The sequence below is a fragment of the Balaenoptera physalus genome (genome assembly GCF_965194825.1).
Source record: "Balaenoptera physalus genome assembly, chromosome: 2".
Lineage (NCBI taxonomy): Eukaryota > Metazoa > Chordata > Mammalia > Artiodactyla > Balaenopteridae > Balaenoptera > Balaenoptera physalus.
In genome coordinates, this window is record NC_138883.1 from 112,913,834 (window position 1) to 112,926,485 (window position 12,652).

The 12,652-nt window shown below is 52.4% G+C and overlaps 1 protein-coding gene across 2 annotated transcripts in view; it reads right to left on the reverse strand.

Annotated features, from left to right (window-relative positions):
- Positions 1 to 3,998: 3,998 nt before the first annotated feature.
- The window catches only part of ITGA11 (integrin subunit alpha 11), a 127,118-nt gene continuing 118,464 nt past the window's right edge, over positions 3,999 to 12,652 (reverse strand). Inside the window, exons 25-30 of one of the 2 annotated variants that reach the window (XM_082445119.1) lie at positions 11,776 to 11,889; positions 11,487 to 11,573; positions 9,700 to 9,810; positions 9,506 to 9,601; positions 6,091 to 6,204; positions 3,999 to 4,937 (exon numbers count right to left, since the gene is read on the reverse strand). In XM_082445119.1, coding sequence (XP_082301245.1) covers positions 4,914 to 4,937; positions 6,091 to 6,204; positions 9,506 to 9,601; positions 9,700 to 9,810; positions 11,487 to 11,573; positions 11,776 to 11,889 — 546 coding nt within the window. In that variant the 3' untranslated portion in view covers positions 3,999 to 4,913. Of the gene's footprint in view, positions 5,403 to 6,090; positions 6,205 to 9,505; positions 9,602 to 9,699; positions 9,811 to 11,486; positions 11,574 to 11,775; positions 11,890 to 12,652 lie in introns of both variants that reach the window. The other variant, XM_082445120.1, reaches the window with a different exon arrangement.

Sequence of the window (12,652 nt, forward strand, 5' to 3'; positions counted from 1 at the left end):
CTGTGATTTGTAAATTTGGTTTGCTCAGTTTATCCGGAGAACAGAACTGGGGTTTGCTCTGGCCTCAACCAGTAGGAAGAAACAGTTGGAAATTCCTGTGTATCGAGCACCTACTGTGTGTCGGGCACCATATCAGGGATGTGAATACAAAAAATAAGAATCACGGTCCCTGTCCTTGATAAGCTTGTTGTCCAGCTAGATGTCTCTCTTTGAAATCTGATTTTCTATTTTTCCTCAAATTTTAATTCTGAAAGTTTAAGACGTTACTTTTGAACTCTGGCTTGGGCCATCTTATGAAAACGTTTCAGAAAACTTTACCATCATCATTTTTAATATAGTACCAGGGAGACAGGAACAAAGAACATGCACAACTGATTAGAAAGGATGAGTCCTTAAGGAATGGTGCCCCCATCTGCGTCAAAAAAATATTTTTCTGCTCATACCCTACTTTGAGCCTTGTGAGTTTGCTAGGTACATTTTAGCCTATATCTTATTGAAAAGTTTCCGAGGCCAGGTGCCAGGCTTGTAACCCTCCCTTCAAGCTACACCAGCAAAGCTCCTATGTTCCGGTTTCAGTTTTTGTTTGGAACATGCTGTCCTACTTTAGTGTGATGTCAAAGCTAATGGAATAGACAGTGACACAAAAGCACTCTGCAGATTTAATGTGGTCGATTAAGCTTGACTGTCCTTTGAGAGGGATCTAGTTGACATTAATAGTAATATAAGGATAATTTGGGGGGATTTTTTTTTTTTAAAGGTAAGAAGTAGTGCAGAATAAAGGGCAACGTGACATTAGCTAAAGGTAAAAACAAAGGCCAGTGTGGTGAAGACAGGACCATTCACTACTAATGGCTGTATTAAGTCAATCACCCAAGGCGTATCTGGTGGAGAAACCTGGCCACTTCATGTTTGGGGTGAGGTGTGGTTGCAGTGAGTTATATGCCAGAAAAGAAGCATGATTAAGCCAGCTGCTTCGATTAGAGGCTGCCTGGCATCTTGGGGCTTAAAGCCAAGAGTCTAGTGTCTTATTTTGGGAGAGTATGGATGCTAAAAGCTCTTGAATACTGATGGAGACAGCAACTTGTCTTTTATAGACCTCTAGGAAAGGTCTCAGAGAAGTTCTCCCACATTTCCTGGTAAAGAGTCATTCTCCTCCCTCTCTCTGTTGTGTTTGTATTAGCCCCCTTCACCTGATACCCATCTTGTTAAGAAGTACCACCTTTCTTAACAAAAGGAAGACCCAGAAACTCCACTGTTGGCACTGGAACCCCTTGGGGGTTTTTACCGATGACTGCTGCCACCAAGATAGGCTAAAGGGCAGCTGAGAAAGGCCATGCTGTAAGAAACTGACATTGAAGTCTAGAGAATAACAAAATCTTACGGCTCTAGATTTCTGGTCCTATCATTTTAATGTGCTTAAAATTACCTCACAGGAACTGGATCTGTGAGGTCTGGGGTAGAACGTCATCTGTGGTTCTGATTTAGCTGGCCCCAGGACCCCACTTTGAGAAGCTCAGCTCTGGATAGATACTCTGCTTTAAGAGGCACACCCTGCCCTCCGAGCTTACATGCCCACACCATCTGACACCAGAAAGAAGCCGCACTCTTACCTGAATTTCTCCTTTTCAACTCTTAGCTGGCCGGAACTGAGGGACAGCATAACTGATGTCCACTTCCCTGCAGAACACCGGATGATGGCACAAGGGCCTGAGGCCTCTCTCAAAGCTACCCAAGGTCTGCCCCTCAGCTCCTGTATCTTCTCTGAGGGCCGGCGCCCCTCCCACACGGGGTCTCACCATGTCAGAATCAACATAAGACCCCCCGGAACATCTTGCACATCTCAGTTCACAACTCCTTGTTGGAGGTCCTTTCCCTCTACTAGACAGTGAGACTAGAATTTAAAAAATCCTCACAATCCGCAGAGCAGATTCTAAAACCGCCTTCTGCTGGTAGTTTGGTTTGCAGTCAGGCCTCGCCCCAGGCATGTTTTCCTCCTGCGCGCTCACGTGCTGTGGAATTGCTTTAGTATCACGAGGCCATCTGGAAATCAGCGCAGCTGTTTTGAAGTAGTGTCTAGGATGGGCCGATAAGGCTTCTAAAAGACTAAACCGTTTTTAAGTTGGTTATGCTTCATGTTAACACTCCTTAGCTCCATCGTAAATAATTACACTTAACTACCAGATAGAGAGCATTGCTAAGAACTCCCATCTATGAACCATAATATGAATTTTCATGTTGATTTGCGGTTGCGTTTCGGACAGCTTGCCACCAAATGCTAAAAATGCTTCAGAGGCTGCTGTTCATCTCCCCCCCGGACATTAGCAAATGTGCCCCCAACTCAAGAACTAGGTGATCTCCTGTAGCAAATTCCACTCTGGAGACTTGCTGCAACGAGAAAGTCTTCTGAACTGCAGGCGGGAGCCAAGTAAACTTGAACAGCATTACGATGACAACACAGTTCCCATTACTCAGCATAGAAGGTCACTTGTGCGTGTAAACCCCTTTTTTGTTGTTCGCTTTCTAGCCTACATATTCACCTGCCTGTTGACCTCAACGCTCAGCACACTGGAGTCGCCAGGGGAACTCTGAAACACAAATGATGCCCTGGCCCCTCTCCCAACCAATTAAGTCTGACTCCCGGGGGTGGGCCCTTGTATAGGTAGCTTTTAAAGCTTCCAGGTGATTCTAATGTGCAGCCAGGCCTGAGAAATGCTGCTCTAGCATGAAGCTTTGCTCCATGTAAAATGTATCTTCTCTGCTTGCCCTAGCAGCACACTTAAGGCCAGTCATGGACATTTATACCTCAGAGCAAATAATTTCAGAAAGGGAGAACTGATAAGAGAGAGAGGAGAGCGACACAGTACAAGGGCTGAAGGCCTTGAAGATACAAACAAGCCTCCCATTTTTTCCACCTTTTGACCATTTAGTTGTTCTTGGTCTAGGGTAGGGGAGGACATGGAGGGACTATGACATCCTGGGGATAAAGGCTGCCTCTGAGTCCAGAGGTTGCAATTCGGTGACCCCTGGGCTGCATCTGACCTGCAGATGCATTTTGTTTGGCCTGCATTGTGGCTGCACATGGCAGATTTTAAAAACGTGAATGCCAATCTCTGAGAGTCTGGTTTCACATGAAAGCATTCTCAGAGTTGACGGTGTTTGACAGAAAGAAGACTTGGTGCCAGATCAAACAATGCACTTTTGGGTGCGGGGTCATGGATTCTCCTTTAGCCAGACTACTCCATTCATGAGGGTAATGACGCAAATGAAATACGATTTTAAAATGTTACCTTCTGATTTTGGTTTCACCATTTGAGAAAAAATATTCCCATAAAGAGTGACGAGTGACTTCATATCAATTCCTTCTAATCCTTCACGAAGCCCTTCTAAGGCTGGGCTAGAATGACAGTCTGGCTTGAGAGACAGCAGTCCTGGGATTAGTCTGGATTTTGCTGTGGAACCTGGGGCTCTCTCTTAACTTCTCTGGTTCTGAGCGTCCTCATCTATGGGGGAACAGGACCAAATAATTTCTAAGATTCTACTGGCTTCTTGGGATTCCAAAGGCATGAGAATAGAATGGAGACAACTAACTTTAAGAGCAGTCTGTGGGTAAAGGTGAAGAAACTAGAAGTCAGGGTTTGAAAGTCAGCACGGAGATGCCAGCCTAGAGAAATCTGGGAGGCCTGAGAGGAAAGAACAGGAACGAAGGGGTAGAAGCTACAGTGACATGTGGGTTTCAACTATCTAAACTGGCCAAAGATGGAACAGGTGGGCTTGGGAGGGAGGGAAAGAGGGAGGGAGTGCTCCATCACTGGAGATGTCCATCCCAGACCAGGCAGCCACTGGGAGGGGATGTTGCAGGGAGCAAAGGGTGGACAAGTCCTTTCCAAACATCTACAGACAATGGGAAAGAAGCAGGGAGCCCCTCATCCACCTCCTGTCCTCAAAGAGTGTGGCTCACTAGGACATGCTCTGCCCACAAAAGGGATGGCAGCCTCTCAGTTGTTTTTAAACACTGTATTTTTAAAAATTTCTTTAAAATATTTACGACGGTAAAGGTCGTACTATGTGACAGGGGACAGATGCCTTTGATGTATCCCCCCTTCATTCCTACCTCAAAACAAGGTTAAGGCATAAATTACTCGGCTGGGCACCAGGTGTGCCTCTTGTCCTTGGGGCGCTGTCATTGGTAGTACCACTTGCCCCATGGGCTGGCAGATCAGACATTTGCCACCAAGGTTGCACAGGCTCTGGGGGTTCCTGCACTGGCTTTATCCAGTGCATTCCAGGGAGGACCCCTCAGCACTGGTCCAGCCCTTCTCCCCCATGGGTGATGGGTGATGGTTGGTTGGAAGGGAGGGATGGGAGGCCGTGAGAGGCTGTGTGTGTGTGTGTGTGTGTGTGTGTGTGTGTGTGTGTAGGGAGGGGGTGATGCAGGGAGGGGAGGCCCCCCACCTCTACCCCTGCCCACGGCCTGCAGCCTTGCCATCGCATCGGGACAGGCTGCGGTGGAAGACGAAGTGGGAACGTGGAGCCTGGGGATTGCGTCATCCGCCAGGCTCCCAGGAACAAAAGCAGCAGGAGGGGTGGCAGCTGCAGGCCTGCAGCTGCTGAGAGCACGTTGGGAGGGGATGTGGGCGGTGGTCAGTGTGAACGCTCGGTGGGGATGCGGGAGAGCCCGCCCACCTCCGCATCTTGGTGGGTGCCCAGTCTCCTAGGTCCCAGCTGCCCGTCCATCACAGTCTCCGCGTCCCAGAGTCTGTCTTCATCCAGGCCAACAGCTGTCACCGCTGAGCCCCTCAGGCAGGGGGCGCTCCGGGGACCTATCTCCGGCCTGGGGAAGGGGTGAGGTGACTCGGGAGCCATGGACAGCGTTGGGGTGGGAGGACAGCGCAGAGTGCAGATCTGCTGTCCCATTAGGTCCCACTGGAACTAGAGGCCTGGAGAGGGCAGAGTGGGTTTGCATTTGTAGTCTTCCTCTCTGGGTTTCTTCTGAGCATGGGGTGATGACGAATTTCTAGCACCTTAGTGATGGGGGCAGCAAATGCCCCCATAGAGCCTGGGAGCGGCTTTGGGGTGTACCGTGGGGGGGGGTGGTGGTCCCTTTAAATCCCTAGGGATCTGTGTTGGAGGTGCCATGGCTCCCAGTAGGACAGTCCCTCTTAAAACTGATTTGAGTTCCTTTCAGAGGGAGCAGACTTGGTCTCTCAGGAGATGAGGTCAAGTGCAAAGCGAGCCGGCGTCCTCTCCACCCCAGCTCGGTGGGCCACGGGCCTGCACACTGCCTGGGCCCGCGTCCTGGCCCCCATCAACTCACAGCCTCCCCCGGAGCCTCACTCCAACACTTTGGGGGTGGGGTCCAGGCCGGGCTCCCTCCTGCGCTTGGCACTTTTAAAGAAGCCGAGCTGTGGGAAGGCAAAGGGAGAAATCTCAGGTATGGGCAGGGTGGACAAGGCCTGTCTCCCCTTTCTGCTCTCCCTTCACTCACTCTCTTAAGGCTTCTTTCCTCAGAAGCCTTCCCTGAATGCCCCAGCTCACGCTGCATATCTCCCCTACCACTGCCAGGCTGCACAACGGGCCACTTAACTGCTGACAGGGAGGCTGGAACCAAGTGGATGGAGCCTGTGTCAAGAGGCAAGCAGTCATGCTGTGTGACGCTGCCTTAGTCAACACCCCTCTCTGGGCCTCCTTCACCTCATCTATAATAGGAGGAGGTTGAGACCAGGGGTTCTTAGCCTGAGGCTCAGAGATAGAGAAGGGCTTTGGGGGGACTTCTTAACAGCCTGACATTGTTGGAGAAATTTTGTGGTTGCATGTGCTTGCTTTTTTTCTGATCAGAGGAAGCCTAGCTTTCATCAGGTTCTCAGAGGGACCCACAAAGGGGTTGGAACCGTAGGCTGAGTACCCTCTGGTGGCCCTAGCCCGTCTGCCTGCTGTGGTGAGGAGTCGGTAAGCTCTGGGGAAGAGGCTGGGTGGGCCCCAGCTCCCACGCGGAGGAGAACATGGGGACTGGCCACAGAGCTCAGAGGCGGAGGCCCCAGGCCCGGACAGCCGGGATGCTGCCCCCCACCCGCACCCTGCGGGGGCCCTCACCTTCCACAGTGCCAGGACCAGCAGCGCCAGCAGCAGGAGGCCCCCCAGGGAGCTGCCCACGATGATCCAGATGGGGATCTGTGAGTCCTCTTGCTTGGAGATCTCAAATGTGATCTGCAAGGTGAGGGGTGAGGCCAGGTCAACAGTGCTACTGTTCTGGGGCCCAGGTGGCAGCCTGGGGTGGTGCAGGAGGGTAGGAGACAGCTAGCACCTGGTGGGAGAGCTGCATCCCCTTCTTCAGGGAGATGCTGAAGGGATGGGTGGCACCAGCCTGCTGAGAGGCCTCAGAGCTCCCAGCCCTGGCGCAGCGGACACCTGACTTAAGTGACCAAGTGATCCCACGTCCTCTTTGAGACGCTTTCTGCCTTGGGCCTGGGGCCACTCCGCTCTCCCTGCTTTCTCCTTCTACCACATGGGCCACTCTTTCTTGCTCTCTTTGCTGATTCCTAAATGTTGGTGTGTCTCATGGCTCTGGTGAGCTCGAGGCTAACTTATGGAGTAGGCACCGTGGGCACGGCGCCCAGGGTCCATGGTGCTTTTAGGGGCCCACAGAAATGTTCTAATTTCTTTTAAAGTTAGAATCAAAAAATATAATCTTGTGTGGATTATATTTGTCTTTATACAGACCAAGTCAGAAAATAATACTTTTTTAAAAAAAATCTTGTTTATGGAGTAAGGCCCTGAAAGCAAAAGTGCCCAGGCCGTGAGAGCCCTAACGCAGCCCCCGGGAAGCTCACTCAGTCCTAGGGCCGTAACCATCTTTATGCCTGATGCTTTCACATTGCTACCTTCTACCCGGACTCTCCACTGCATTCCAGACTCATATCCAGCTGTCTCCTCGGCCTGCCTGGCATCTTTGACAGGTCCCCAGATAAACTTCTGATCTCACTCCTCACCCTCAAACCTGTTCCTTCAACATCCTTCCCCTCAAAGCAAATGGCAGCCTTGTCCTTCCTTGCTCTTGCTTCTTGTATTGGTCACTGACTCTCACTTTCACACCCACGTGGACTCCGGCAAAGTCTATCTGCTCTACCTTTGAAACACCCAGAATGTGGCCACTCCTGCCACCTCCAAGGCTACCTCTTTGGACTGAGCGCCCTCATCTTCCACCCGGAGACCGTAGCAGCCGCCTAGCTGCCCCTTCTGCTTGTGTCTCGCCCCCTACAGTCTGTTCTTGGAATAGTAGCCAGAGGCAGGGGATTTATTCTCTGCTCTGCTCCGTCCTCCAGGTTTTCCCATCTTGCCCAGAGTGAAAAACAGAGTCCCTGTACTGGCCTGCAAGGCCCTGCACCCTCCGGCCCTGCTTAACTCGCCGGCCTCATCTCCTGCTCTGCCCCTTGCTCTCTCTACTCCAGCCCTCAGCCACCCGGCTGCCAACGCGCCCAGCACACGCCTGCTGCTGGGGCTTTGCATCGCTGTTCCTTCTGCTGGTGGGGCTTCCCCAACCCCCTTCGCTGCATGACACCACTGTATTTCTTCTAGTCTCTGTCTGCTGTCCCCTTATAGGCTTTCCCCAGTCTCCCTGTATAAAATAGCACCCAATCGTCTCCACCCTTACACGCCTGCGTTTTTCTGGGCAGACCTTATCACCACTGACATCGTATGTGTTTATGTTCATTGACTCTTCCCCCCACCCCCGTCTAGAGTGTCAGCTCCAGGGAGAGCAGGGGCTTTTTCTATTTTGCTCACTGCTCTACCCTCAGTGCCTGGAACAGCGCCTGGGAAGGAGCGGGAGCTCAGTTAACGTGCTGAAAGCCTGAATGAACGCACCCCACGACAGCATGGCGGAGCCCAGCTTGGCCACTGACTCTCTATTCACCTTGAGGCAAGCCTGCTCCCCTTCCGCCTTACCTCACACAGCCTCCGTTTCCATATCTGAAAAATGGACGTGGGGATGCCCTTCACAGTGCTGTGAGGAGTAAGCCGGGTAACGTGGGAAGTGTCTGTTACGGTGCCTGTCACATAGGTAGGGCTCCACCAACAGCAGGTCCCTTCTATGCTCTTTCCATCCCTGAAGGCTGGGACCTGGCTCTGCCTTCCCACACCAGCACCTCGCACAGAGCCAAGGCAACAGGGGCTTAAATTCTGGGTTGCTGGCTTTTTAAGAGAAGTGAGGCATCCAGAGAGTATAAGAGGGGTTTTGGGGGGTGGGAAGTGGGAGTGGAAGGAGAAATCACTCAAACTAGTAAATGACAAATGGACTAGTGTGGAGAAAGGGGTGGTTTGTGTGTGTGCGCGGGGTGTCTGTACCATGCCTCTTCTCGCTTGATTGCCTGGAAAATTCCCACATGTCTCTCAAGATTCAGGTCAAGTGGACCGTCTCCTCCAGAAAGCCTTCCCTGGACATGGCTTGCTCTGACCAACCCCCATGCCAGCACCTGTGCTCTCCCCCAGACTGCACCCACACTTCGTTGTCCTCGCCCCCTTGTCTGCCTAATTCATCTGGGGGCTGAGCCTGAGTCACAGGATGAACACCCGACAAATGCTGCAGAACGAACAAATAACACAGCTCCTCGGGTGGACCTGCTGAATGCTGCTTCGGGCTTCTGTGCCGGCTCCCCCTCTGCCTGGCACACCCACACGCTGATTGGGATCGACGTTTGTGTTTTATGGAGGTCTGGCTTCCTGACCAGGCCCATTTTGCTCTCCAGCATCTCCTGGGGTAGGGCTGGTGGGTGACTGCGCATCTGGTACAGGACGCTCACCCGGAGCCCAGGCCAGGGTTGGGGATGTGGCCAGTGGAGGGCAGCAGCGTCCCACGCCCGAGACGCCCAGCTCCTTCCAGAGGAGCCGCCTTTTTTTTCAAGACCCAATTTCTCATTTTCCCAGAGAGCACCACATGGAGCCTTACCCCTTTCCTGGACCCTGATTCAAGCCAGTCTGATGTGCGACAGTCTAGTTTTACTCAATTCAAAAAGAGTTCCGATTCAGAGACAGCTCGAATCCCTCGGTCTTCACAATTTCAGTTCGCAGCAGACTTCATTCATTAGATTTGAGGCACGGATGGATGGGCAGGGGAGGGTTGGCTGGCCGTTCTAGGCTGCCAGCCTGCCAAGACCCAGCCTCGCCGCCCTGAGGCAGGTGGGCAGGCAGGCAGGCCTGGGCGGCACTTCAGCTTCCTCTAGTGTAAAACACGCAGGTGTCCCTCCTTCCTCGCCTCCGGGGGCTGTTGAGGTGCAGCGCTTGGTGCCCCCGAGGGACAGCGCCAATGCCTATTTCTGGCCCTGTGCTCCCCATTTTTGCCCCTAACAGCCTGTTTGTCTCGATTTTCCCTCGCCTCTGATGCTGCATTAACTGCTGGCAGGCCTGTCCATCTCTCTCCTGCAAGGGGAGTAGGAAAACTCTCGGGGAAGGGGCGACCCTTCCCCAAGCTGGCCTGGCCGGGGCCCGGGTCTGCAGGGTTCCCAGTGCTCACCTGGCGGCTGGGATCCTCCTCGCGGAAGATGAAAGGGCTGTGGAACTGCCTCTGCAAGGCTGCGTGGACCGTGATTCTCATCAACTTGTACTTGAGCTGTGTAATCAGAGGCCTTGTCAGGTTCTGGCCCCTCCCCCGGGGGAGGCACCCCAGCACCTGCCTCCTCCAGCCTGGCCCCCCGGGGCTCTACTTACTGCTTTTAGGGACCTCAACCACAGGTTCCCCAGCAGATGGAAACTGATTTCCTGGTTGGGGGCCAGCCTCACGTTGCAGTTGATGGAAACTACATCAGCGTTGCTGTGATTCTGAAAGAGAAGGTGGGTCTCAGGGTGAGCAGGGGCTTGGCCACCAGAGAGATGGCTCAGCTGCCCAGCTTGACCAAGTGGGGTTTTGTTCCTGAGGTAGGAGGGGCAGAGGACAAGGAAGAAGGAAGGGGATGGGGGTGGGGGGACACATGGGCTGGGGCTGCCAGGGGCTGGCTGGAGGACAAGGTAAGGACGGTATATCCGATGCTCCACTTGAAGTTGTGCATATCTGGGTGTATTTCAGGAACAGAACTTTGGGTCAACGTTAGGGCGCCTATAAATGTCATCACCATGCAAACGCATTAAAGGGAAAATGATAGTATTACTGCAACAGATGCAGAAAAAAGCCTTTTATGAAATCCAACTTCTGTTTATGATAAAAACTCCCAGGGAACGTCCTGAATCTGAATAAGGGTGCTTATTTTAAAAAACCTGTGGCTGGGGCTTCCCTGGTGGCACAGTGGTTGAGAATCTGCCTGCCAATGCAGGGGACACGGGTTCGAGCCCTGGTCTGGGAAGATCCCACATGCCACGGAGCAACTGGGCCCGTGAGCCACAACTACTGAGCCTGCGCGTCTGGAGCCTGTGCTCCGCAACAAGAGAGGCCGCGATAGTGAGAGGCCCGTGCACCGCAATGAAGAGTGGCCCCCACTCGCCGCAACTAGAGAAAGCCCTCGCACAGAAACGAAGGCCCAACACAGCCAAAAATAAATAAATAAATAAATAAATAAATAAATAAATAAATAAATATATACATTAAAAAAAAAAAGCCTGTGGCAAGTATCACATTTAATAATGAAAAATTAAAAATAATCCCTTTAAAAGCAGGATCAAGACAAGACAGTCATCATTTCTGCTTACCATTGCCTTTATAGCCAGAGCAATAAGACAAGAAAAACAATTTAAAAGGATTGAGTGGTAAAACTAAAACTATCATTACTTGCAGATGATACTGTCCTAATAGAAAACCCAAACAAATCATCAAATAATTAGGACTTATTAGGTTAAACTTATTTGTGTTGCTCCCTCACAGCCACCTCACCCCACCCAAGTTCAAGTCTTCAGTAAAGTGCACTACACTCCAGAGATGCTTTGTGTGAGGCACTTGAAAATGATCAAAATGAAAATAGCTAAGATTTTTATTTGGGTAAGGAATAGTGAAGGCATGCTCAGAAATTGGTATGTGGGGACAGAGGCAGCCCTGGGAACAGAAACCTGGACACTAGCAGGTGCCTTGGGGAGGGCCTCAGGAGTGGGAGCTGGGCTGCCTTCCATCTCTGGGGGCAGGGAGGCCGCAGCTGATGTGGTCAGTGTCTCTAGTACAAGCCCCGTGTGGTCTGGCTCCTTCCTCCTTCCTCTGCTTGTCCGTATCCTACCGGCACTTTTAGGCACAGGGGCAAGTCCACGACCCCTGCTTCTCTACTGGAGGTTGTCTGCTCCACTGCCCCATGTATCCCAGCCTCGCTACCTGGCTTCTTTACACTCAATCCCATGTCTCCTGTGAGATGGCGAGCTCACTAAGGGCAAGAAGTATCTTTTCTTTATTCTGTGTCCTTTCGGTTTGAGGTTGGGACATAGAGGTGCTCAACAAGCTCTTCTGGACAAACTACTGAACAAGGAGCTCAGGCAGCCCCCTCTCCTTGTCCCTTGGGGCTCCTGGCACGGGGGACACTCACCAGCTGTGGGGCACGACTCAAGTCCTCCTCCGTCGGGGCATGCCGGTACTCAGTGCTGTTCCCCCAGATGTTACAGGACGTGTTCGCCTGCACAAGGACACACGCAACCAGCCTCACCCCCAGCACTGGCAGACTCGGCGTCCCAGACACGGTCGTCTCTCCTCCTCTGCCCAGAGAAGGCCCAGCTGGCCCTGGGCTCGGGAGAAGGAGCTGAGGTCTGGGGACTTGGGGGCACACCTAGGGATATGTTTGTCCCCTTCCCTGTGCTGGCCCCCCAGGACATGGGTACCTGGTCAGCGAAGAAGCCCTTCAGCAGCAGCAGCCGGTTGCCGCCCCTGGTTGCGATGGGAACAGTGAACTTCATCATCACCCCGTGGATGGGGAACAAGCCCAAGTTTTGGATCTGTGGCCAGAGGGGGGGAGGTGTCAGTACACCCAGCAGCAGTTGGGGGGTGGAGGACGAGGCTCACGGGGGCGATCCCCCCAGCCAGGCCCCTTCAAGCCCCCTGGCTTTTTCACTGTAGATGCTCCAAAGCTCTTCCAGATCTTGGCAGGGGGCTACAAGATGAAACTGCATGAAAGCTGAAAGGGATGGGCTCCTGGAGGCTGAGGATGGGTCACTAGGGGGCCACGAGGCTGACAGCAAGGGTTACTTCCCTTTTCACCCTCTCTTGGCTGTGGTGCTGGTGGCCTCCCTGGACAGAGGTCGGGGTGGAGAGGGTGACAGCAATTCCTTTCTTGTGAGAAATAATCAGTAACTGATGCAGGATGTAAATAGTGAGTGTGTGCTGGTTCACATTCTAGCCGTGACACATTTGGTGTCAGAGCCACGGTGATCACAAATAGGGCTTTGGAATCAGAAAGCCTGAGCACATAACCTGGGGCTGCCGCCACAGATGAGCTGTGTGGCCTTGGGCAGGTTACTAAATCTCTCTTGGATGAGCCATTGAGGCATCTGCATGTTTCCAGCCATCTACCTGCTCCCAATTCTCACTCAGCAGTTCAGGGCTGGGGAGATCTTGGGGCACATCGTGGCAGAGACTCTAAACTGCTTCCTAATTCTCCTTCTCCCTCCTTCCTTAGTGACAGAAAGCAAGACAAAAAGGCATATTTCCTAGCCTCCCTTACAGCTGAATCACACCGTTTTGGACAATGAGAAGTAACTG